This window comes from Nipponia nippon, unplaced genomic scaffold (genome assembly GCF_047370975.1).
Source record: "Nipponia nippon isolate SJK-2023a ecotype South Korea unplaced genomic scaffold, ASM4737097v1 scaffold_3, whole genome shotgun sequence".
Classification (NCBI taxonomy): Eukaryota; Metazoa; Chordata; class Aves; order Pelecaniformes; family Threskiornithidae; genus Nipponia; species Nipponia nippon.
The window spans coordinates 62,719,715-62,746,921 of NW_028262347.1; the positions used below are offsets into that span (position 1 = coordinate 62,719,715).

The following is a 27,207-nucleotide window of genomic DNA, read 5'->3' on the forward strand; positions in this document are numbered from 1 at the left end:
AAATTTAAATCCTCCGCAGCTGACCAATTAGAGAGCGGGAGATGTTGACCCGGAAGTACAGGGTTGCTGCTCTCGGGGTGGGAGGTGCTGTTGGCCCTTGGCGGGAGAGGCGGCGGCGGGTGATTTGGGGCTGTAGAGGTGCGTGTGAGGCGGGGGTAGGGGGGCGTCCCGGCCCGGGGGTCAGGGTGAATTTGGAGCTTCGCTCGGTCAGACCGAGGAGCCGGGCTGGCCTAGCCTCTGTGCGGAGGAGCCTGGGCCCTCGCCCTTGCCTGGGGACCGGTAGCGCTGTGGGACCGGCACAGTCTGACAGCCTGGCTCGGGAGTACCAGCTGGGCCCTGAAGGGAAAAGGAGGGAGCAGAAGGTTAAAGGTGGAGTGGGGGAGGTGACGGGCACCCAGACGGCCCAGTTGCCCGAAATGTGTGTCCTAAAGGCATGAAGCTAATAACATTCTTGGCATTTTCACTTAGAACTAATCTGGTGGCCTGTGTTCGTAGGAAGCCTTAAAGGAAGAAAACTATGGATAGGGTTAAAATTTGCATTTGGCCTTAGGAGCATAGCTATGCAAGTTATATGGCTAAAGTATTAATGGGGTGGTTTGTCATGTTAATTAATAAATAAATGTTGCAGCTATGGAGAGCCTTTTTGTGTCTCAGCGATGCCCATGTCAAACCTGAGTGGCTCCCAAGCAAAATATTCAGTCTTGGATGCTGAGACCTTCAGGTTGTTAACACGGCAAAATCTGTCAAAGGTCTGAGATTTTAAGCTGGTTTTCCACGTGGTGTGTAATTAAAGGTCTGATTTCCCAAAAAGGCTTAAACTAGTGTCAAATGTGTACTGGGACTGAAAGGAGTGATTCTGAAAGCGGTTATGTATCTCGGCCTCTTGTGTTCTAGCACAGGAACCTGATTTTCTTGAAAATTGGTTGAATACAGTAAAGTACAAGTTCTTTGGTACACAGAGGTATACATGCTTTGTCCACAGTTGGGGTGGCTTAAGTCATGAAAGCACGTTTAAATATTGTGCATGATGGTATTCTCACTTACAGTTTTGCAGCCTTGATTAACTCTGCTTTTAGTTATACACATACAATCTTTAAAGGGGTACACAAGTAAAGAGAATTTGATAGTAGTAATGTATCATTTCTTGTCATTTGGTTGAAAATGTAAAGATTCTGTATGTGACTTTTCTGGTGTGTACTGTTGCTTCATGTCTTGTCTTGGTGTTGGGTTGCCAACAGCAGCACAAAATCTGCAGGTATTGCTGAAGTCTGTAGAGACAGGTTTGAATGTATGTTAGGTTAGTTAATCTTTTGATTGATGAAACTACATGCTACGTCTAAAAATAAGGAGCTTAAGCGCAGCTTTTGTGTTCTTCAATATGATGTTACAGGAAATTTTGATTTGTTGTGCCAGAAATACCTTTTACATTTTTTTTCATGCAAATGAGTAATGCATGCTTTTTAAAACTTTCTATGTAGGAATGTAGATTTTCATCCTGGAGAAGACATCACTTCCGTGATACCTTGACTTAGTCCACTGAAAATGAAGCAAGATTCTACCAGAAACACTTCTTACACTGTGGATTGTGAAGATTATGTGCACGTGGTAAAATTCAATCCATTCGATAGTGGAGATGCATGTTCCCTCATTGCATATGGTGGCAATAATTATGTAGTCATTGGGACTTGCAGATTTCAGGTTAGTTTGTGTTATTGTTGATTTTATTAGTTGCTTCCTGAAACTTACTTTGCCATTACCTCTACTGCACAAAGACCCTGGTCGCTTTCCTGTTTCCTCCCCTCCCCATGTGATCAGGCGAGGGTTTTACTTGTTTATTACATTAACAAGTCTGGGATATTTGTTCTTCAAGAAAATATGTATATATAAGTGTATATATATAAAATACACAGTGGTATAAATTACCATCTTGCATAAAGTTCCTTTTGAATAGAATCATCGAATGGTTTGGGTTGGAACGGACCTTAAAGATCATCTAGTCCAACCCCCCTGCCATGGACAGGGACATCTTCCATTAGACTGGGTTGCTCAAAGCCTCATCCAGCCTGGCCTTAAACACTTCCAGGGAGGGGACATCTACAGCTTCTCTGGGCGACCTGTTCCAGTGTCTCACCACCCTCACAGTAAAGAATTTCTTCCCCATATCTAATCTAAACCTACCCTCTTTCAGTTTAAAACCATTACTTCTTGTCCTATCACTGCACTCCTTGATTAGACTGCAAAGAAAACAGGAGTGCTCTACTGGAAGAGTAATCCCATTTTAGTATCTCTTGCTAATGTTGGTGACTGCTATCTGAGAACTTAAGCATGCAACTTTGGAAATATGTGGCTTAATATTTGCTGTATGTTGTTCTTTATCATCACAGGGTAATTGGCTCCTTTTTTGCACAGTTGTATTTTGTTATATGTACATTTGCTGTTTAGATTAAATTATCTTCTAAAGCTTTCAGCTAGCCTGTGAAACAGAAAGATTACAACTTCTTTCAACTTTACAACTAAGGTGTCTGTGTTAATTTTATAGATACTCCTTTTAAGGAAGGACTATAGAAATAATTACTTAATTTTTTTTTTTGCTTTCCCAATTGTTTTTATTGGATCTGTCTCGCAGACTGTTAGAAACAGTAAAATATGTTTTCTTACCTTGAAATTATTTAGAGTCATCATATTATGAAAGTTTTTAAAATGTAAAATACTGCATACTGTGTATTTTTATACTGTATAAGATTTTTTTAATTAGGGGTTTTTTGCCTAGATGCTTGTAAATCAATAGGAGACAACTGTTATCTTTGGAATCTATTTTTGAGCTTTTTTCTTCAACTCACTGCTCTATTATACAGTAGTATTTTTGTACTTTATCTAATACGAATAACAGCATAACTGGTCTTTTTATTATTATTCCCCAAAGTCTTACTGTTGGAAATTTTCTGAAAAGCACCTAGTGCTAACCACAAAAACCTATTGTCATCTGTATTACCCTCTATCTTGTTTCTGGTATAAGCCTTGAAAAAAACTAATTAAAATTTTGACAACCACTGGTACAAAGTAGTTTTTCTGTAATTTTCATACCCTCCCTTCCACACGTGGAGTCATTGAGTATTTCAAAGTAGGGGAAGAAAATGCTATTCTTGCTCCTTGCTTCAAGAAGCATTGAAAAACTCAAGGTTCTTCCTAGCCTCTACATTATACAGAGGGCATACAGAGAGGTTCTTTACCTTAAAGCAGAATCGTGACATAGAGAAAATTTTGTAGAAATGTCCTTTGAGGTGCGCCATTAGATGTTTTGAAAACACTTTAAAGTGTTTTAGAGGTCAACTGATTGACTGAGTCCACAACCCCAACTCCTGTTTCATCTTTCCCACCATCCAGCGTGCTCACCAGTGGGAAGAATAGACAAGTTAGTAATTTTGGTCATGTTAGATGACAGAGGGTGCCTTTCTAGCTCCTGCTGTTTGAAGAATGTTGTTCTGGAAGTGCTAGCATTTTTCCATAGTGTAAAAACAACTTGGAGAGAAGATAGCTTAAATGATGTGCTTGCTTTTGTTCCCATTGTTTCTTCTCATTGCAGCGTGTACTTACTTACCATGCTGTTGTAAGTGGCTTTAGTTTTGTCTGTGAAGATATTACTTGTACAAAGAATGCACTCAGCATCTTTGTAGTTTAGTTCTGATTTTTGTGCTCTGTGTTGGCCTCTGGCTTAAGACTGCAATCGTTTCATTTTTAAGTATATTATATTTCAAGTTAATGCTTTCTTTGTGTTCCAGGTTTTTGTTTTGAGGGTGTTACAATCTAAAAAGATCCCAGATACATGTAATTTTGAAAACCTTTCAATTTCATATCAATCTGAATTGTTAGAAGTCATCAAGATGTTGTTCACGGTTAGCTAACTACAATATTTCTATAGGAGGAGGATGCGGAAGTGGAATGCATGCAATATAAGACACTAAGAACGTTTCATCATGGAGTCCGAGTTGATGCCATAGCGTGGAGTCCAGAAACTAGACTTGATGCTTTACCTCCCCAGATAAGGTATTTATAATAAATTATTACAATGAGGCCTTGTCTCTTACCCATTTTCCCTAATTCCTTAATATTGGACTAAGTTTAAAGCTTATGGGTGAAATCTAGAAATCACTGACAAAATCTCTGAACACTTCACTGGAACACTTTAATTTTTAGTCATTCCTTTTTTGTTTGGTTGGTTTTTTTTTTGTTGTTCTACTTCTTGTGCCCCTTGCCCCTCCCCCTAGTGAACTAGGTGTAAATAATTTTTTTCTTCCTTATTCATTATTTTAATGGACCTAAAACGTAGTTAGTTCTTTGTGTGAAGAAGGAAGTCTTTTAAGAGCTTTACTAAGGATGAGACTATTGTAATAGCCTGCTTTGTAAAGCTATTTGTAATGGTCTGCATAGTATGGGCTGTGTTTAGGAGTAGGTCAGATGCTATTTGTGAGACCCCTTGAGATGTAAATCTAGAAAGATAAACTATTAAATATGCACTTAAGAATTAAAATGTTCTCAGTAGCTTGTAAGCCTCTTCAAAATTACGATGATTGCTTACTGCTGCATTTTTATACAGTCTTTTGTTTAAAATATTTTAGAAATTGGTTTACGAATTTATGTTTTGGTATTTTAAAACACTGATAATGAGGGTTCTCTTTTGTGCTCTGCCACTTAACTTCTTCCAAGGAAAGTTTCAATGGCATTTACGAGAGATATTTCAGGTAATTGATAGTTGATTCAGATTTAGGTTTGTAAAATGTTTTACGCTTCTTTCCGTGAAAAAGTATTCTTGGCACTTGATACACACTATTTTATAGATAAGTTCTGATTATAACTCTGCTTGTTGCCAAAGCAGAAAAGTTAAGATAGAAGCCTTTGGCTTTTTTCAAAATCTGAATTTTCCTTTGCATGTCACTTTACAGGTTTAAACTGAAGGGAAACTGATAAAAAGTCAGCTATTGCAGTGTTAATTGACTGAAGTGCTTTTCTTTGTTGAGCGTAGGTTTTGTACTGCGGCTTCTGATAGGAAGTTAAGGCTATTTACTTCAGACCTGCAGGACAAGAATGAATTTAAGGTAAGGGCAGCTAAGCTGATTTTTAAAAAAATTATTTAGCCTTTAGTAAAGTCTAATCTTTAACTGCCCTTCTTCACCGTTTTGCGTAATGTACTGTATGAGATAGAGCACTGAACTGTGACAGATCCTATATCCATCATCTCTAAGGGAAATCATTGTATTGAATATACCTGTCTGTCTTTAAAGCGGCAATAACTGCACTTATCAGCTACATGATCTTTTGATTTAAAAGTACTTACGTAACAATTTAACCAAATTGAAGAAAAGCACGTAGAGGCTTATGGATCATCTAAAATATACTCATAAACAGAATGTTCTACAGCTGAATTTCAAGTACCATGTTGGATAAGGTTCCTTTATATAGAGACCTGTAAAATTTTATGTGGTATTGGTTATTGGAGTCCTCTAAAAGAAAAGCAAGTTTAGTAATTTCTCTTTCATGGGGAACTGGAAGTTGCAATTCAACTCTTTCAAAGAGTAGAAAATTTAAAGAAAGAATACTGAATTTAGTACATAACTGCAGACAGGTACACTAAACATGCCCATAGGCTGTCACTTGTTTATTTCTAAGATAGAAACAAAGGAAACGTCTACTTCAAATACAATTTCACTTCCCCTTCTTTCAGTGTAGATAGTAGTGTTCCTAAACCAGTGATATAAAAGAAGCCAGGTCCAAATCCTGTCTTCACTTTAAAAGCTGAAGATTGGTTTTCTGGAGATTTCTTTTGTTTGCAAGACATGTCTACTCCTATGTTGCTTGGATGTGTACATATTCTTCAAAATTCCGCCTTTGAAACAATGCCCCAGTCCAAGTACTAATATTGATTAGGTGTTTGTGCTAACCAGTTTTAATTTGTTTTGTTGATGTCTCAGCCAAGAATAAGCAAGGCTAGTTAATACTAAAAAATTGGGGGAGAGGGTTCCCTCTTTATTAGTGCTTTGGAATATGATAATGCCTCTTTTGGTGAGAGTTGTGTATTGAGTATAAATGAGAAAATAATAGACATTCATTTGTGGTTTGGTAATTTGTATTAATAAGACAATGATATTTGTCATACAGAAACTAAGTGAATTGCAGATGTCACTTATGTGGCCATACTGATAATAGAATGAATAAAGATGTGGCATAAGAAGTAAAGATGGATGTTACTAAAAAACAGAACATCTTTTCTTTGAAGAAAACACTTTTTATTTTACTTCATACATGCACATACCCTTAATTTCCTTCTTTCATGTTTGGTCATCTTACATGGCTTTGTCATCCAGGCAGTGGGATAACTGACATAGTTACAATCAACTTGGGTGGCACTTCTGACAAAATATTTCTAAAAGTTCTTAATGCTGCTTGCTTGTGAGTTGTCTGTCATTCCTTATTAAAGTTATCTATGCATATATCTGCCAGTTTTACGATATCGCAGACAACAGGCTTTAATGTTAAGTTGTGAATTAAATCTTTTAACTTTTTAGCAGAATGTAAAGTTACTTCTTAATTATGTATGTCTTTTGCAATTTGAGAAATTTATAGAACTGTTCATAAGCACGCAGAAGAAAGAGAATGGATGAAATCATTAATAACAGTGTAGATGATGGATGGTTAATAAGTGGAAATAATCAAACACATGGATGAACCTGGTATTACAGGCTCTATTTTGCTAAATTCAGCATCCAAATTCTGTTTTTTTAATTTATTTTGGATTAACAAGGGACCTGATGGACTGTCTGATAAAATCAATGAGAAGTCTCTTGACTTCAGTGGAGACTGGTTCAAGCCATGGATGACTGTTTTTTTCCACATGTTTAATAAACATGAAAGCTGTTAATTATTTTTATTGGGGGTTAATTAATGATCAACAATTTTATGTGTTTTTGCCAAAAATTCAATGTGACAGCTGTGATAGTTCATAACTCTCATGCCTCTTCCTATCCCTACATCATCTGGTCCTTAGCAAAACGTACACTTCTATACCTTCCAAGTAGACCTCATGTTTACACCAGCTTTCAGACTCTCCACATTGATGTGGGATACAGCCCAGATTTAACATTAGGAATTACCAATAGGATCTGCCATTTTGCTCATTAGGAACTAATTGCTTCCAAGAAATAATCAGTACTATAACTTCATACAAACACACCTTTGATAATTCATGAGCTTAAACTTTCAACATACAAGTTCAAATAAGCAAGTTTATTCTTATGAAGAATTCTAGTAAGCTGTTTATTACTGAATTAGAATGACATTACAAACAACACACTTTTAAAATAACAATAATTTTGAATATACCCAATTAGAGGATTCTTTTCTAGCTTATTATCAGTGCATGATCTATATTATAACCAGAGAAGCAAAGGGGACAACTCAGTAGCACAGTCTGCTTAGTGCTGTTTTTTCAGAATAGAATTTCTGTGATGGGTTATTGTTTTCCCAGTTCTGATGAGATTTTTTTTCTGGTATCTGACCAACACAAATGACACTTTAAAACATGCACTTCTAATTTAGGGGAATTTATTACACAGTAGCTTTGACTGGACGCCTAGAAATAAATTTGAAATGCCACATTTACATTTCCATTAAGATAGCAATTATTTTTCATACAAAAGGGTTCGTTGGAGAACTGAGTCATCTACCCTTAGGACTTCTTTCTACACAAAACACACTGACTTGCGGTTATAAACTTGTACTGCAAAAGTATGTTCATTGCATAATGCACCAGAATAATTTTTTATGATAGGTAGTGAGTATAGAGACCACAGAGCATTAATACAACAGGTGTTGGACATTAGAATGTGGTATTTAGGCTGAACAGCCACAGCTGTAAGTATAGAAGTTATTTTGCCCCAGAAGGAAACAAGCAATTACAATACCTTAATTATCAACTCCAGTTGATATGACAGAAGGATCATAGAATTTGATTTTTGTCAGCTGCAGATATCATGGATGCTTCTTCATTTTTGACACTACAGAAGACTAAAGAATGTTTGGTGCTTATGCAATACAAATGAGAACTGTTGGCTTGAATTTAACATTAAAGCTATTAGCTTTGTTTATGCCAGCTCCATCACTGGAATTAACAGTCTAAGAACTTCATTAAGGATGTACCGAGACTGAGGAAAAAGTAAAAATCCATGTTGTTACTGGGTCAGGCGTGGTCTAATGTTAAAAATAATCAGAAAACAGCTAAAAATACATATTTTTACCTAGTAGTGAGGAACTTATTAGTGAAAAGGAAGAATGTGGACTAGTGTGTTTATATTGGTAACAATGTTGTCTTTGAGACTATCTTCTGGCTTTTTTTGACAAAAAGCGTGGAAAATACTTTCTCCAGGTAATCATCTTAATTTCTTATACCTGGACTATCATTGTACTATATACTTCTTGTTAAGAAAAAAGTAACACCTAACTCTGATTTGAAGTATTTGCAAAGTCTCCGATGTTCACAAACACTTGGTGAGCCATGCTGAGCTGGCATTCAATAAAGTTTGACACAGTGGTTTCTTAGTAACAGTCAGCTGATACCTCAGAAAAGCTATTTCATAAACCTGAGGTTGAACTCAGGAAGAACACATGGAAGACTTTGATCCATTGTACACTGCACACTTTACACATGGGATTTTCAGGAGAGGTACAAAATGTGCAAACAAAGCTGAAGGAAGTATGTGATTACAGTCAAAACGTAATCTTTGAACATTTTGTCTTTTATAGTAAACAATTAGTGTGTGTTGCTTCTGGAGGGATAGACGGAGTAATCTTACTCTGTTTTCCCAGTGGAAAAACTGTCTTGATGTAATTATCAACAAGGAACTTGAAGCATACTGAGTTTTCCATTACTCTATTAACACGACTAATCCAAAATTTATGGGTTGGATCAAGCCCAGAACAACAAACAAAAGGTAAAATATGACTGATGGATCTTCATGAAATCTTTTTCTTCTTTTAAGGTTTTCATGTGGAAATAAATTGTGGCTTCCTTCTCCTGCTTCAAATTTTGTTTAATAAAAAGCATATTTCATCAGAACTGTGGAAGTAAAATGAGGCAGGATATTTGAAGTCAGAATGCTGAAAATTTTCAAAAGACTTGTCATTTCTGTCTAAATAGTTTAGCATCATCTTAGGATGTATTAGTTCTAGTATAATCCACTAGGTTTTAATAAAATTATGAGCTATTGGAAAAAATTAAGTTGGCTGCTGAAAATGTTTCTGTATGGAACTGATGAGGCATTCATAAAATTTTTAGAGAGGGGGATTTAGTTATTGTGCATGCTTGAGAGAATTTTTTTTTTATCAGTTCTGCATTTGTTCCTCAGAATAGCTACACTTAGAGAACAGAGAGTGTGTTTTCCTTTCAGAAAACTGTGGAGCTGGTTGTTTTCATTCGACCTTGTTTTCCTCTGCAATCCCTCCATGTCATGCTATTATCCAGAAGACACTTTTGTCTCCTTTTTATGATACCTTGCTGGGCAAAACAAGAGCAGCTATGCCTTGAGACTTCATCAGTGGGACTGAAGAGGATGAAACAGTAACAGATAGAACATCTGCACATGGACATTTGCCTGACTTAAAATTTTAAGTGAGATTTCTGTCAAAAAGACCATAGATGTAGTTAATGAGAGAAAATATGTGTAAAACCTCAGATGGAGCAAACTGATATCTTAACTACTTACAGATTTTCTAATGAGACCGGAGATGATTTATTCATACCTAGCCCCCATGTGAATGAATTTGAATGTACTTTAAGCTTTGTTTGGACCCTAAATGAGATGAGTTTTGCACGCTTGCTTAATGCTAAATGTATATAAATTCTTTCACTTAGGTTTTTGAAGATACTGTAAGCCTCAAGAGATTACTTATGTCTGTAGATAAGTACAAAACACTTAACAGAATTGAGGAAAAAAAAAGATGTCATGATATTATGGCCAAGATAGCTGAAAAGCCTTCGAAATCCATAAAAATATCTAACTTTTAATTTTTACTAAAACCGGGATTTTGCTTTTATTCAGAAAAGCTATGCTGCTAAGCTGGTTTTTGTTACAGATGAATTATTCTCAGTACTTTGAAATAAAAATGTCATGATTAAGAAGCTTCAGGTGAGAACAATTACACAGTAATAAGGTTCCATTTCAAATGACTTCATGCTTTCTGATACAACTGTAAATGTTTGCTTTTGAGTGACAGTTCACAGGTACATTCACACCATGAGTGCTCATATCCTGTTATTTGAGAATGGATGACCTATTAATTCACAGTAAAAAAAGGTGTGCACTATTACCCCGTTTTCTTTCCTCTTCAGCCCAACAGCATATAAAGCAGAGAGCACAAAGCACTGTGTCTGTTCTTCTCAACTGCTTAATAGAAATTGTGCTTCATTGCTAAGGTGTTGTATGGCTTGCTTGGTTTTGCTTATACTGTTGTTTGTCATTTTTGGTTTTCTTAAAATCTTCAGCGTGCATTGTCTTCTGTTTCATCTTCTTTCACTGAGAGTTTTTTCACTGTTTTTTTCTGAAGGTAGCCTTGTGATCTGCCATCTTTAGTGGACATATACTCTTAGGCAATCTGTGTGCTGACTGCTTGGAAAAGGGCATATACTAGACAAGTGGCTGGTTTATTGCTGCTTCAGGAAAAAACTCTCTTGCTGCTGGCAGGAACCCCTAGTAAAAACTACTATTCAGAGATAAGATTTAGTTACCAGTAATCAGAGTTCTTTAAGATATGTAGATCATGCATACATTCACTTCCTGCTCATTCTTCTCTTTCATTCTGAGATTTATTATCTTCTACCTTCAAAATTCAGTGGTTGAAAGGAGGATAAAAAGTTCTGGTGTGATTCATGGTTCTCTGTCAAGAAGGGCATCAAGCTGACCTCTGTGGTAACTACAAGGAATAGTGTGGGGGGGAGTCTTTTCACCTGCAATATGAATCTACATGTGAATTAGATATTTTAAAGATACATTTTTTTTTTTTTTAATTTATCCAGTTACTGATAAATACTCTTTTTACCTTCCATGTAAAATGATACCTTTATCTTAACACTCACACATCTTTCCTTTAGTGGGTCTATAAAATACATTGTGGACTGATGGAACAGTCAGCTTCAAGGTAAAAGTATTTCTTTTTTTGTGATTGACAGACATTTGATGGCCACTCAGATTACATTAATGATCTGGTGTTTGCTCCCAAAGAAGGTCAAGAAGTTGCAAGTGTAAGTGATGATCATACCTGCAGGTATGCATTTTGTTCAAAACATTATTGAAATAGTAGTGTCTGGCTTTTTCTGTGCATGTATGCTTTGTATGCTTGCTTAAATAAATAAGCATTTATTTATTTATTTTTAGTGGGCCTTCATAGCCCTCTAACAAGACTAGTTCACTAACAAGACAAGTGGACTAGTCTTGTTAACTAGGTTGTGGACTGGCTTTTTGTTGTGACTTGTGGGTTGTTTTTTTTCAAAGCAACATTTTGAACTAACTCGATACAAGGTGAAGAAAACTGTTCTGTCTTGGAATTACGTACACTATAATTTCCCCTACTGGGACAGGAATAAAAAGCATGACCATAGGAGAGAGAAGACATGCATAGCTGAGCACTGAACTGTACAGACCCTCTCTATCCATTCTGACATCAGATGAGTCAAGTTTAAAACCAGTATATGTATGTGAACTTGTCTGCTTACCAAAATTTATTAGTCTTACTAGGAGGTGGGATTACATAGCCTAAGGACAGTACCATACTAATACAGTGGCACTGGCAGCTCATAATACCATGATTATAGCTGCTTCAAACCCATGTATTTAGTTATTTCTAACTGGAAGTAAAAGGGAAACATGGGTAAATACTTTGAAAAATGCTGGTTAAGCTTTTGTAGGACAGGAGTTTTTACTTGTCAAAAGGTCCTCCTCTTCTAGTAGTGCACATGAATCTAAAAGCTGCTATTCTTATCCATCCAATGCAGCTCACAGTTGGAGAGATCAGGAGGGCAGCTATGCAGGCTTTGCAAGTCATTGCAGTAGCAGCAAGAGACTTAAGAAAGGATCATCTTTGACTTTTCTTTGTAACAGCTGTGATAATTCAAAACTTGTCTCAAGTAAGGAACTGTTTAATGAACTGTTTTAGTTTTTTCTCTGATTATATATTTGCTCTTTGAAGTTACTACCGTATCAATTCCTATGTAAATGACCAGGTAGTACTCAGGGGGAAAAAGGTCATTTTTCACTTAAGCCATCTTCTACCTGCTAAGAGAGAAGGGAATAGTTCTTAGAATGATTAGTCTGTGTATGAGATTTTGTAAAGGGCAGATCATCAACTGGTATAAATCACAGTTTAGTAGCTTTAGTTGAGATACTCCCTCCTACATAAATTGAAAATCTAAAAGGCCTGTGATTTTAACGCCCCTAGGGAACTCAGAAATACTACTTTGACCAGCAGGCAGATTTTCCATAGACGCCCTGTCCATATTCCCAACAAAATCATTAGGAATGAATAGCAGAAATGTATGACTTATTGGTAGCTTGTTCTGATTGATTTCCTATTCTTGATTTCTTCATTAGATCTAAATTAATATTGGGCTTATTCAGCAAAGAGCTGTTTGAATGCGTGGCCTTTTTCTGTTTATTTTACGGAATGCTCAGTGTTCCTGGGATGAAAGAGAACTGGTTTAAAACCAGTAGTCTAATTGATACTAAATTAAAAGGAAATAAAAATGATATAAGTAATGTATACTATTCAGATTTCAACTTAGTAACTCTGAAAGACATTTTATGCAGTAAACCATAAAGTCTTTGGTTAAAAGCCATGGGAAATAAGTAGGATTTTTTTTGGCTACTTGACTTCTTATTTTTTCCATTCATGCATGTGGAGCATGAAGACTTTTTTTATTGAATTTAAAGGTTACACTTTCAGAACTAATGGAAAATGCATTCCCTGAGACTTACCAAAATCATTCCTTACTTACTGTGTAATTTGCTTCAGCAGTAATGTAAGAAGAGGAATAATTCTTCCGTCTGTACTGAGTTTCTATCCTGAAATTGTTCTCAGGATACATCATCTGTTAGTACCTTTGGAAGAAAGTTCCAGAACAATCAGTACAAGAACATGAAGTTTTGAGTATTTGGTATTGTTCCGTTAGAGTTCCACTTCTAAATCTTAATAATGTCTTAATACATTGTCTCAGTATGTACAGAATATATACAAACATGTTTAGATTTTCCCTGGTTTTCACTCAGTAGTAACTTTAGCAGATATCTCTAAGGAACCCAAATTTTCAGTTTTCATGCACGAAACAATCTTGCCACAAGCTGCTGCAACAGTGATATCTCAGCCTGGTTCAGTCATTTTGGTTGGAAGGCAGACAGTGTAGTCAGGTACTGGTTGAAGAGGCTGTGGTGATATATTCAATGTTCTTACCTTTAAATTGCTGCTATGTTATTCAGGAATTCTTGTTGTTTCTTGCACATAGTCTCTGTTGGCCTTGTTGGTCTCACAACACAAGACTTTTTCCTAGCTGTGAAGTAGAACTGAATTAAAAATACTCTTGCATAAAAATAATTGCAGTAGCCATCTGTGTTATGTAGTTGTGAATAAAAGTGTTGTGTGCATTCATAGACAAGTGAAGAGGTGCTGGTATGTAAAAATGCTGTATGCTTTAATAATACCGTGTTTCTTTGCACTGAGAATCTCAAAACTAGTGTAACCTTAAAAAGAATTGCTTTTCTGAAAGAAGACACCTTTAGAAGACTCTTAAAACCCACTGTGTTGCAGTTACTCACAACTGTATTTATATTAAAGATCAAAATTCCTGTAGCTAAAATTACATCTGCAAAGTTGATTGAAAAATTCAAATCCTGGATCCTAAATATTGTATATTATTTCCTTCATTTTGTCCCAAGGATGGCTATGTTACAAGATGGATGAAGCTGTTCACAAGCATATAGTTAATTTATATCTTTGCAGGCTATTGTAAATTTCAAATTTTGCCTATTTTATATTATAACATACAGTAAACTAATATTGAGGAACTTGCAGGATAGTTTCCTGTGTTTTACTTTTTTATGCATTTCATAATTGCTTTACTCTTTCTTAAAAAAGAGAAAATAAAATTAGTTTTAAAGTTTGATTGCAAAATTTAAAGCAAATGATAAAAGACTGGCAGAGAAAATAGCTAAAATAACTACTGCTGTATTAAACAAAAACTTGAATCAGTTTTATTTATAAGTCATATGTGTTAACATTGAGTACAATAGAAGTAAAAATAAATAAAAGTAAGTATCTTGTGATACATTAAAAAAGTCATATTTAGGGTATTTATACATTCCTGCTGAAAGCCAAACTTGGTCATGACAGAAAAGTAAATTACCTCTTGGATTTAATCTAATTGTTTTCTTTCAAATCTAGTTGTTTTTTCTTCATGATCTACCTTTCATATGTCAGTTTCAAAATTCTATATAATATTTATGTGTAATTAAAGTAATTTGCTTGTCCATTTCTTGGTATCGTAAGAGCATGTTTAATAAATAAGAAAAAATCTTTTATGATAGCTTTAAGGAATATTTCATTCAATTCCTTAAAATTATAAAGCATTATACACTTCTTTGAACATTCGCATTACATGTAGGAACACGTGCATCCCACTTTCCTAATGAGAACTGTGTGTGCAACTCCCTGTGCACCACTCAAGAAAAAAAAAAATATTGCTGGCTTTTTCATTATGATTTGGAAAGACAATATAGGAGGCTGCAAGGATTCAGATGTACAAATCATTTTGTTCTGATACTTAATGAAGCCTTTGCAAAAAGAACATAGGAAATGTTTGGAAAACAGCATGAACTTAACAGACACCCCTCTCCTGTTAGTAGTTTTTGACACTATCTGATGTTTCTTGAAGTATTTAATGCAAAATACCATCCTGGTAAAACCCACTAGTCTCATATGCATGCTAAAAATTAACCTCTGACTGTTAAAAGGTTAATTCAATCTGATTGATAACCACCTCATACTCCATCCTCATATTGAACTGAAAGATTACTGACAGTGTCAGGCCCTTAATAATGACAGCATGGCAATTTCTTATGGTCATCAAGTGCTGGATTGGCTTGTATTTTAAAAAGCTGAAAAGGACTCATCTATCCCTCTCTCCCCCTCCCTCTCTCTTTGTCTTTTTTAAATTATTCCTTAAACTACATCATCTTCCTCTCTTTTTACGTGTGTAACAGAAAAGAATGTACAGTTGACTTATGTTCCACTTTATCTGTGAATGTACTTGCCCTTTGATTCCTTTCTGAGTTCTGTTCAGTTACTTATGCCATGGCTCATGTTGCTTCATAGGGAAGGACTTTGTGAATTTATTTATCAGTCACTGTCAAGTTCGGCCTTCTCTGTTCCACATACCACAAATGCCAGTCCATCAGGAGGTTAGTTTTGCTCCCTGGACAGAGATTCGAGGGAAAGGTTTGATACCACTGGAAACTAAATTAACTAGAGCCTCAAAATTTATTGTAGTGTTTTGTCTGGTTTTAGCATTTTTTAATCTGTAGTGTATTTGTTTACATGGTACTTCTATGCCTTAGTTATTTTGTGTAGGTCTTTCTCTAGACAATATGAAGGAAAGCCAATGGTAACTCCTGTTTGTTTGGGGTTTTTTTGTCTTGTGTTCTTTTAATGTGTTGCCAGTGCTTGTTGCACTTTAGTCTTACCTTGTTAATTTAGTAAATATTTCAGTCTTTAGATATATATTGAAAAGTTGCCATTCTCACTTATTCCTGCCTCCAGAATTATATTTTATTTGTATCTTCCCATTCCTAGTGCACTCAATTATGGATTTTTGCCAAAATTTTAAAGAAAGGTATCTTCTTTCATGTTGTACTATCTGCATCTGTTTGTTGTGATAGAATTCCCCAGTGCTTTTCATATAAGAAAGGTCATACCAAAATATTTATCCTTTCTGAGGTATGCTGATTACAATTAACAAGCTAGTTATGCATTACAATTGATGAAAATAAAGGAGAGTCTTGGATTATTTTTAAGAGTCTAGTCTTTGACTTTGCACACTTTCTGTATGCATCCCCGTATGTCCCCCAAATGTAGTCTTACACAATTCTCTTACACTTTACAGCCAGGATGCAAGTATTAACCAACAACTTCTGTTGTACTTCACAATCACTACTCAAGTATTAACTGGTCTCCTGTTACAGTATCCAGTCAGCTTAAAAAAAAAAAATCACTTTCCAAATCAAATGTTCAGAATGCTATTTCAGTCTGGTCTTAAGTGTGGATGAGTAAGCCTTTAGTTAGGAAGTCTTCAAAATATGCGGATGAAATGGTAGCTATTTCCTGTGTGACACATTGCAACTTATGTTAAAGGTCACATAGTCCTAGAATGTAGTCTAGCGTATGAATTGTTCTAAATAGTAATCATTGCCTTAGATTTGTTTAGCAGATACCTTGTATTTTAGAAACTCATTGGCAGAATTGTAATTGAGTTTCTCAGTAACAGTCATCCCACAGAAGCATTTAGTGTTATGTCTACATTGGAAACAATAAGCTGATAACTCTAACAGCTAATTTTTCTTTGGTTGAAAGGATACAACTGACGCTTCACATTTTTGCAAAAATACTGCTTAGGCTCTGGCTTTGCTTTAGATAACTTTAAGGGTATTTCTGTAGTAGTAGTGTGTTTCTTGAACATATTTCTGAGCGTGCATGTTCTGAAATGCATATTAGCAAAGAACAGTCAGTTTAGACGCTTGAGATAGTACATGTGCAGCTCCCCTGCCTCTCCTACTTCTACTAACGTTGCAGTGGATAATCAGAATTACATCCCACAGTTACCAGTGAAAAATAGCTCAATGCTTGCATATCCAAGTAGATATTACAAGAAGGTAGAAGTAACATGGATTTTAATGCCAAAATCCCAAAGATTCTAATTACTAATTCTTTAATAACTTTGATATTTCCTTTGACCACCAAAAGAAAATGGTGAACATGGGTCAACTTTCTGAAAGAGTATTTACCTGTTTACTCTATGAAAAGATTTTTTATTTCATGGATCAAAAACAAGTGAAGGAAATGCTCTACGGGCACAAATTTAGGAACCTGTACGCTGAGTCAGGAGATAGTTTACGATGGCTGTGCCTGGTGGACTAGTGCTAGGCAGCACGGATGAACTTCCCCTTTCTCCCATGCAACCATTTTTGTGCCTTGTTTCGTACAGTGTGCTGAATAGGGAGTTCTGCTACCTAATTCTGCTACAGATTCTGCAGCAGCGAACTGTTAGTTGGGCAGTGCATTACCTGATTTATGAAAACTTAAATTCTTTGTCAGTAAAATAAAATAAATTACTAGAAATTATCTGTAATATTACACCTTTCTCTTCTTCTGAACAGCTAGAGGCTATTTCTACAGTTCCACTTCAGTCTTCTGTTCTTTCATGTCCTACCTAGTATCTTCTTTGGATCTTTGATAACCACCTCTGTATGGAGTTGGCAAAAGACTTGAGACAAGGCCAGTGTTGGCTGTATTCTCCACAGTGTTAACTAATCTCTGCACTTCCATTTTCCTTTTCTGAGATCTTCCTCTCCTCGCTCCTTGTGCTCAGTGAGGAACAATTTTGCTCTTTACCTTTGTTGTGTGATCTCCTGTAACAGGAATCTCTCCCTTGTCCATAGTTCTCTAGGCTTCCCAGGGGTGATAGCATTTTCCTCACATATGGAATATGTCTGATGGAGATATAAAGAAACATCAGCAACGGGTATTTAAGTTATATATTATTAAAAAACAAAACCAAAACCATGTTGGGCATTTTAAAAACTGGGTCAGACAGTAATCTGTGAGTAATGGTTCAAGTATATGCTTTGTGGTTGGGAATGGTATCAGATGTCAAGGTTTGTTCTAACCTCCACCCTACTCACTGAAATTGTTGGAAATTTTATGTTGAAAGAATTCCCTTTTTTACTTCTATCTTCTGGGGATTTGAGAAATGCCTGAAGGTTGCAATATGGTTTTATTCTTTTACTATCGCAAATGATGGGTTTTATTCAGTTAGGATTTGGTTTTGCTCTCTAATTAAAACTATTCCGAATTCAGAAGGTTAGAATATAAAATAAGGATGCGTCTCTTTTGCCACAAGACAGGTTTTCAGATGTTCTAATGAATACTTTGCCAACTTTAATAAAAGTCCATTGTGTGATAAAATTACTGCACATATGCAGCATGGCATTATCCGTATTCATGCATGCAACATACAATATAGTTGTTCCAACACAGTTTGAATATCTTCGTTCTTTGAGATAACTGCAGTTGTCATTTGTTTAATCATAGGATGTGAGTGACAAGAGAAATGTACTAATATCTCAAGAATTTTCTTTAATGGCATTTGTAACCGTCTGTATTAGTTTAAATTTTGTGAGCATTACAGCATGTAATTTCTCAGTCCTTAGGTACTTAAAAAATAATTAATTTACTGAGGAGATTACATATTATTTTTGAGCCTTTCCATTATTCAAGCTTTGGCCCTTATTTCAGCTGTGGTTATTAAAACTTTTCTCCTTTAAATTTATTGTGGAAGCTTTTTCAAATATCAAAAAAATACCACAAGCCCAATAACAACTCTATACAACAATGGTTGGTGGGGGAGGAGGAGAAGTAAGAGGGTGACACATTGCAGGGTTACAAAAAATAAGGATGTTTGGAGAAAAATAGACACTAGTTTGCTTTGGTATAAAATCATGGTAATATTAGTAAAGTTTCAAGGGCTTTGAATGGGAGACAAAATGCTCAGTCTTTTTGGATTGATTTACATGATAGGAATGTGGACAAAACTAGCGGGTTTTTAGCATCTGTAGCTGATTTGGTTATGATTACTGAGTAATTGAGTAACTGAAATTCAGTTTGGCTAAATTTTTGGTCTTTGCACATTTTTTACTTGAGTTAATTGAACACATATGTAATTGTAAACTTCCATTCCATTATGGACTTGATGCATTCAGACAAGGATCTGTATTGATATGTATTGCCTGGTTTGTTTGTTTGTTTGTTTTTCCCCCAAAACTAAATGATACCATCTTTGTTATCAATAAAGAAACAAGAAAATACAAGAGGGGCATTTATCCTTTCCCCCGCCCTCCTGTACTGTTTGTTACTAACAGTCTTACCATTCTTACAAAGTAAGAGATACAAGTTTGGCATTTTATAAATAACAAAGTTATGGAGGTAGAAAGCATAAATTTCTGTCTCAACACCTAATAACCTCACTCACTTCAGGGAAGGAAACATGATGGCATGCTCCTTTGGCCAAAATGATTCACCGTCTTCTGTTATACCATAATTTTCTCCCTGCACAGTAAATACACATGGAAAGTGTTGATTTGACTTGGACAAATCTACAAGGCAAAATTTTTGGCAGTAGAAGAAAGTATTGTATGTTTCTAAATTACCTAATCAACTAGATATTTCATTTTTTAAACGGTTGTCAGGTTTTTGTTTTGACTTTTTTTAATAAGGACACTGATCCTTCAAGATTAGAGACCCTGTGTTTTCTACAGAGAAAACAAATATTTGATCTGTTGTGGTTTGGCATAAGAAAACAACATTGTTCATTAAATATATTTACTTTATTCCCATATATTTTGTCTAGACTTATAATGTATTATTTAAGAGTTTTTTGAAATCTCTTAAATATAAGGCTCTAAGCACCCTGGTGAGATATAAACTGAAAAAGTCTGGAGGAAGTCAGCAAAAATCCTCTAGAATAAACAATAATAGGATGTAGCCACTCATCTAACTCAAAAAGACTGGGCAGAACACTACTTAAAAAATTGGCTGTTTCTAAGGTTTTGCATGTCAGGGAGGAAGGATATATACGTATGTAAGTTTTGGTGTGAAAATGCATATCAATAGTATGCAGCCTTGTGGTTCAGGCCGATGTTCACAACCGTGATGTCTTTGTCCTACAACTGAGCTACTGGTTTTGTAGGAAAAGAGGCAGTTGAGCAGTGGCTGTGAGGTAAAATAGTCTCAATTTTGGTTTTGTTGCATTTCATAAACCAAGTAGTTTCATGGCTCACTAACATTCATATCGAATGCATCCAAAGAAAACTCACTCATCACCTAACCTAGTTTTGGTGTTTCAGCATACACTTCCCTGTCAATCCATATTCACCAAATATTATTGATTTTTCTAATTTCTTTTAACTGCTTGATATGTACTGTAGGTGCTTCTAAAGGAAAAGATTAAACTGGCACATGTGCTTTATTTGTTGAAAGCTTGCCAAGACCCTTTGTGGGCTAGTGTTACCTCTGCTGTAGATCTTTTGTTTGCCTTAGCTTAATTTTTAGTTTCTTATATTTCCATTACTCAATCTTGTCTTACCAGGAAAAAATGGAAATTCATATATTAGACAAGCAAAAATACTTTAGTGCATGGTCTTATCCTTTACATGGTAATGTGGACAATTTAAGTTTCTTGGTATGTCACTCTAGGTTGCTTGTATCAGCTAGACCAACACTGACCTTCCTGCTTTGTGTTTTCTCACTGTTATTTATGGTACAGTACAAAAGCTGTAGCATTTACTTATGAATAAAGTGGGAATGTATCATCTAGATTTCATGTCTAGGCAACTAAACTTGTCAAATTGTTTGGACATTGCGCTTTTAAACAGAGGCTCTGCCTCGTTCATCAATGTTAAAACACATTATCTTCAGCACTGACTGCTTTTACTGACTTCTTGAAGTGATAAAGCACAAACTATTTCATTTGGTCACTTCCTTTGTGAATGTATTGAGGCACTGAAAGTTAATGTATTTGCAGTCAAATGGCAATAAATAGTTTAATATTTTGCCTTTTTTTGGGTTTTTTTGCTTTAGGGTCTGGGATTTGGAAGGAAATGAGAAGGCCCATTTTGTTTTACGTTCTCCTGGAATGAGTGTTTGCTGGCATCCTGAGGAGGCTTTTAAGGTTGTGTTTTGCAGCTCTTCACCTCACCACCTTTAAAATAACAGGAAGGTGTACTTATCTGAACTATGAATCTTTGATGCTGTAGTAAGATTGAAGTTTGGGAAGCTTGTGTACATTGTAACTGGATATTGGTTGGATCTGCTAATGTGAAGTCACTGTAAATTAATTCTCATTCTCATCATTTTACCCTCAGTCCCTCACTCCTTCTATCAGAAATATTCCTTCTTGATTATATACATCAATTGTTGTTGATAACTATTCTGCTGATTCCATATTAACTTACAGTTACCAGAGACAAGTTCAAGTTTTTCTCAGTCGTGGTAACACGGTTCACCAATAACATAGACTCTTAAAAGGCATGCCAAGTTTTGAAAAGGATCTGTTTGAAGTTAGCAAGGGATTTTTTTGTTTTTCTTGCTTGGAATATATGAAATATGTGCTGAAAAATCAAAACAGATCAATAAACTGTGATTTTATACTTACCTGTTTATTGTACTGGGGAGGATTAATCAGCTGATATGTACCAAAAAATTCAGTTTCATTAATGGTCTAGCCCTTGCAATCTTGGATGTATTATTCCTGTTGTACCAATCAATAACTGCCTTAAGCAGCTACAAATAGTTGTTCAGATTGCCACAAAAACGCACACTTAAAACAGACAAAAACAGTCAAATAAGGTATAAAAATATTTACATAGCAATAGGGAAGAAGGATCTCTTCTCACCACACTTTCCACCAATATCAATATCCAGTCCTTACTAAGAAAACTACGAAAACTGTTGATTCAGGTAGTATCACAATCGAATGTGTTTGCTACTCTTTGCTACTGGGCAACTTTGTTAGCACAACAAAATTACTAGATTAACCCAAAAATATTGCAGTATTACACCAGTTAACTTGTCTTTTCTTTGACCCTTATGAAAGAGTAGGCACAGGTTTTGTTTGTGTTTTTTTTTTAAAGAAAAATCCCTTCAAAAAAGCTAGTAAAACTTGACAGACTGATGGTTGCTGAGAAGCTTATTGCAGGTCAAAGTGCTTACTGCACCATATCCTTTGGTTCGCAGAATCGTATGTTTTGGCGACAGCTCGCTTTTTCAAAACAAACTTGGATGTTATTGCAGTATTGTTTTTAATGCTTTTTGCCTTCCTTAATTATTGTTCATGACTATCTGAGAACCATTGTCTCCTCATGGAGAAAAGCTCTTTCATCATTTAATCAGAGAGCTCTTCCTATACTACTTAATAAACAACTACTTTAATATATTACTTTAATAGAAAAAGTTTAGATAAAATCTGTTGCAAACTGTTATAGGATGAAGCAAGAGATGGTATATGAATTCAGTAAGCGTGAATCCAGATTCTACAGTTACATTGATCAATACTGTTTTTTACTATGTCTGTCAGTCAGTTCTTTGTAGTCAGGACAGGAACTTTTTAATTTTAAAAGAATAATTTTTTGCTTTACAATTCTAAAAGCACAGTGCATCTGTGGTTAAGAACTGGTGCATCTAAGTGCCAAAATTATATACATAGATATCTGAAGATATATATAGATAAAATCATGTAATCACTATGTATAACAATATGGCAGTAGTGTAGATTAAAGTGTTTTTTATTTATAGGTGGAAGAGTGTTCAGGAGAATGTTGTCTGGTACAAAGTGAAAAATTGTACCTATTTTAAAATTATTTGCTTGAAAGTATGCTAGGTTTGCTATAGAGTAGAATCATAGAATCATAGAGTGGTTTGGGTTGGAAGCGACCTTTAAAGGTCATCTAGTCCATTCCCCCCTGCAATGAGCACCCTTTAAGTATTGAAAGGCCACAATAAGGTCTCCCCGCAGCTTTCTCTTCTCCAGGCTGAACAACCCCAACTCTCTCAGCCTTTCCTCATAGCAGAGGTGTTCCATCCCTCTGATCATTTTTGTGGCCCTCCTCTGGACCCGCTCCAACAGGTCCATGTCCTTCCTGTACTGGGGACTCCAGAGCTGGACGCAGTACTCCAGGTGGGGTCTCACCAGAGCAGAGTAGAGGGGCAGAATCCCCTCCCTCGACCTGCTGGCCACACTTCTTTTGATGCAGCCCAGGATACGGTTGGCTTTCTGGGCTGAGAGAGCACACTGCCTGCTCATGTCCAGATTTTCATCCACCAGTACCCCCAAGTCCTTCTCTGCAGGGCTGTTCTCAATCCCTTCATCCCCCAGCCTGTATTAATACCAGGGGTTTCCCCAACCCAGGTGCAGGACCTTGCACTTGGCCTTGTTGAACTTCATGATGTTCACATGGGTCCACTTCTTGTCTAGCTCCCTCTGGATGGCATCCCGTCCCTCAGGCATGTCAACCGCACCCCTCAGCTTGGTGTCATCTGTAAATTTGCCGAGGGTGCACTCGATCCCGCTGTCTATGTCATTGATGAAGATATTAAACAGTACTGATAAAAATACTAAGATTCATTACATGCTCAGTTTCCAACATTCTATTAATTTCTCTTAACAGCTGATGGTAGCAGAGAAGAATGGAACAATACGATTCTATGATCTAATTACACAGCAGGCCATTCTCTCCCTAGAGTGTGAACAAACACCACTGATGTCAGCAGACTGGTGTTTAAAAAATACTCTTAAAATTGGAGCAGTTGCTGGAAGTGATTGGCTAATCTGGGATATCACTCGTTCCAGGTATTTTTATACATGAGATAGGTTTCTTTATTCTCTTCTTAAGCAGTACATGAAGAAATGTGGCTACCTTGCTAATATAGGACTTAAATGCACTATGTATTATATCACCTATTCAGTAAATAAATGAACGTTCATTAGGAATTATGAAATCAATACAGATCATTCCCTGGCATTCTTTGTTTCATCTTTACCTATCAGTATTTATCTATTAAAAATAACATTGTCTGTCTTTTTGTCCATTTGAGACAGCACCTCACTACTGTTTGCCTCTCAGTGTAAGTTCTATGTGTTTGTTAAAATTTCATTCTAAGTCAGAAATACATAATTATTAAACCATAATAAACTGGATAACTACTTCAGATTTTTCTACTCCAAATTGAGATGTAAGCTGCAGGAATGCTCTGGTTTTCCCTCAGCTTCTTCACAAAGAGTAGACAGTGTGTCCCCTTCACTATTTAAATGATACATGCTTTTGGTACTTACTGTATGAGCTGTAGTTGTTTGCAGAACAGTTTTTTACCCTGAATGTCTGTCTTAGTTATCCACAGGATAAGAGACCTGTCCATGTCGATCGAGCCAGATTATTCAGGTATAAGAGTTCTCTATTCCATGGTTTTTGTCTATATAAATCTATGTATATGCAAGCAGTTGTGAGTTTAGGGCCCTCGTTGTGTCTCATTTAAATAATTTTCAGGGGAACCTGGTCTATAAACTTTGTGAAATTCATGAATGACCTACATTTAGTATATATGTGTAACATTCCCATGAGTTTTTTTCTGTTTTACAATGACATGCATATGGGGCTGCGGGTGGTGAATCATTTACAAGCCATTTCTCTGAATTTATTTCTCTGGTGTTAGTTATCTGGCAGCTTCATACAGTTAACCACAAGGGACAGAACTCCACTTTGTGTGCACTTCTGATAGTCTGATAGGGAGATTTGAAAAGGACGTTCATTTTATTCATAGGTGGTCCCGAGTGAATGAAAATCTGTTTGCAACCACTGGATATCCAGGAAAGACGACGACTCAACTCCTTGTTCATCATTTAGGACATCCCCAGGTAAATTTCTGAGTTTAGCTTTTGACTGGAACTGCATCTGTTCTCTTCAAATCAGGCTCATAAATAGTTAAAAGCTACAATTAAAAACTAGCCCAAACAATCCAGGAATGCTGCTTGGTCTACGTATTTTATTTCATTTTGTGTCATCTATGCTAAGGAAAAAAAAGTCACACCATGCTTAACCTACTAGTTAAAATGCTGATTGATCTATATGTTTTATTTTGCTTTGCCTTATCGGTGCTAAGGGGAAGAAAACCACATCTAACCTGTTATTTAATACATTTTTCAGTATTTCTGATTCTAAAGAGGCTAAAATCAGCTGGTTATGTATTTTACAGGTTTGAACTAATAATATTTTAAATCATTAATGAAAATATATCCAGAGACAATGAATGTAAAGTCTAGGAAATATTTTGGTTTTGCTGGAGTTAGTATACATTTGTAATGCTTACAGTAAAAATATTACCTCCAAACATACTAATAGTAAGTACACTTAAATAACAGGAACTAATTTCGTTAAAAAAGGTTTCTAAGTTTGAAAGTATTCCTTTAAAATAATAATAGTGTTAATAATAAAATAGTTGAAACAATTTGTTATCATGGGATATTTTGCTGCATCTTACTTAAATGTAGTAAGTAGTACTGGAACTAAGTAGCAGATAATCAGATTTTTCAGTTGGATTTCTGTTGTATTTTAACTGTATTTGTTAAGGAGTACTAAATCTATGGTGTTTATTTGTCTGTGCAACTTTGTGTATGTGGTATAGTAATCACTTACATGGTAAGTTGTATTGATATTTCTCTCTCTCTTTTTTTTTTTTTTTTTTTTTTTTTAAGCCCATTCTTACTGGAACTGCAGCTGTAGGATCTGGTTTGACATGGCATAGAACTCTTCCATTATGTGCAGTCGGAGGAGATCATAAAATTTTCTTCTGGGTAACTGAAATGTAAAATAACATTTGCCTTCAATATGAAACTTTACAGCATAATGTCTCTTTCCTAGTAAAACGAAGGAATTTACGCTTTGTACTGGTATTTATTCACTTGGAGAACATAAGAAAGGAACAAGTAAAATATGAAACATTTGTGTTTGATTTTTAGCTTGCAAATACAAGACCTTCTGTAAAATCGGTTATCATACATCTGATACTTGGTTACTTCCCTTAAAATAAAATTGACACTTTTTTTAACATGGTATTTGGAGTGAAATGAATTTTTAAAAGTGTTTTTTTTTTTTTAAGAGATTTTGTATCCAGTAATCTCAGTCTAGCAATTTCACTCAGTTAACACAGCTCAAATACTTTGAAGTTGACTATACTTTTGAAGTTGACTATAATCAGTGGATTGTATTTATCAGTGTTAAAATACTTTTAGAAAACTTCTGTCATAATTAAATTGATACTGTTATAATCCTGGAAGGTCTTTTTTAAGGATTGTCACTTTAAATTTAATTTGTTTGCCCTCTTTTAAACAAGAAAGACTTCTTGTGTCTTAGCACCATTTTCTTCTGTGTTAACATTCTCACTATTCTGTAATATTGCCACAAAACAAACAAACAAACAAACAAACAAACAAAAAAGCAATAATTAGCATAGATCGTGAGTTTTCATTTGTGTAGCTGATGATATCCCTGCCTCCATAAACTGTGACATAATTGGACAATTCCGAACTATTTGGAAGACCTTTTTTACTTTCTCCAGTGGGGTTACCATCTGCTGCAGCTTGATCTCCAGTTACACTTACTAAGGAAACAAAACCTGAAACTATCACAGAATTTAATTCTGCTAATTTTGGAGGAAAGTAATTCCAAATCCCAAATCAAAACAACTTCCATAGATAGAAATTGGAGTACTCCAAAACGCTGAAATCTGAAAGACAAGTCACTTTGCTAGGCTTTCAGTGAAAGAGGTAATTATTAGAGCAACACTAGAGATCCTTGTACAGAAAGCAAGGAAATCATTAAAACCAACAGCTGGATGCCACAAAGACAGGGTAAATAGAGTTGGTGTAAGGCTGTCCAACAGACTTATGTGAGGATAAATATTTTGGTATTCCAGTAGTGTCCAGTGGGAATCAATTGCATGCAACCTTTTGACCCTCTTTTTTTTTACCAAATTATTCACTTGCCCACATACAGTGCAACCAAAACAGATTTAATAATAAAAAGAAGATAACCTTATAGAACCCTTTTGGGTATCCCAGCTGGCTGTAAGAAAACGTCAAAAGTGCAGAACAAGCACAGAAAAGTTGATAAAAGTGCAAATGGGTCTCAGAAGTGAGTAACTATTTAGCATGCAACCAAGAATCATATAGCAGTGTTCTCGCTGTCTTTGCTGTTGTTTTCTGTGGACAGTCTTTGGTCATACATGAGCGGACTGAATGGTTTGCATTTGACTATGCCACTTCCCTAAGCATCTCATGGCTTGTCTTAACATTGG

General features: G+C 35.7%; 1 protein-coding gene across 2 annotated transcripts; it reads left to right on the forward strand.

Annotated features, from left to right (window-relative positions):
- Positions 1-47: 47 nt before the first annotated feature.
- Positions 48-25,964, forward strand: NUP37 (nucleoporin 37). Of its 2 annotated transcripts, XM_087764386.1 has the most exons (10): positions 48-138; positions 1,479-1,698; positions 3,920-4,044; positions 5,021-5,093; positions 11,216-11,310; positions 20,941-21,031; positions 23,526-23,707; positions 24,246-24,296; positions 24,676-24,769; positions 25,607-25,964. In XM_087764386.1, exons 2-10 carry the CDS (start codon positions 1,543-1,545, stop codon positions 25,718-25,720), a joined length of 981 nt encoding a protein of 326 aa, XP_087620512.1. In that variant the 5' UTR covers positions 48-138; positions 1,479-1,542; the 3' UTR covers positions 25,721-25,964. The 2 variants fall into 2 exon arrangements, with proteins under 2 accessions (XP_087620512.1, XP_087620513.1); XM_087764387.1 differs by lacking the exon at positions 24,246-24,296.
- Positions 25,965-27,207: the final 1,243 nt, after the last annotated feature.

Bases quoted from the DNA above. Each gene is read 5' to 3' on its own strand.
- NUP37 (XM_087764386.1), top strand. From the start codon at position 1,543: ATGAAGCAAGATTCTACCAGAAACACTTCTTACACTGTGGATTGTGAA. The intron at 5,094-11,215 runs GTAAGGGCAGCT...TGTGATTGACAG, and splicing joins AGGACAAGAATGAATTTAAG to ACATTTGATGGCCACTCAGA. The intron at 24,770-25,606 runs GTAAATTTCTGA...TTTTTTTTTAAG, and splicing joins ATCATTTAGGACATCCCCAG to CCCATTCTTACTGGAACTGC.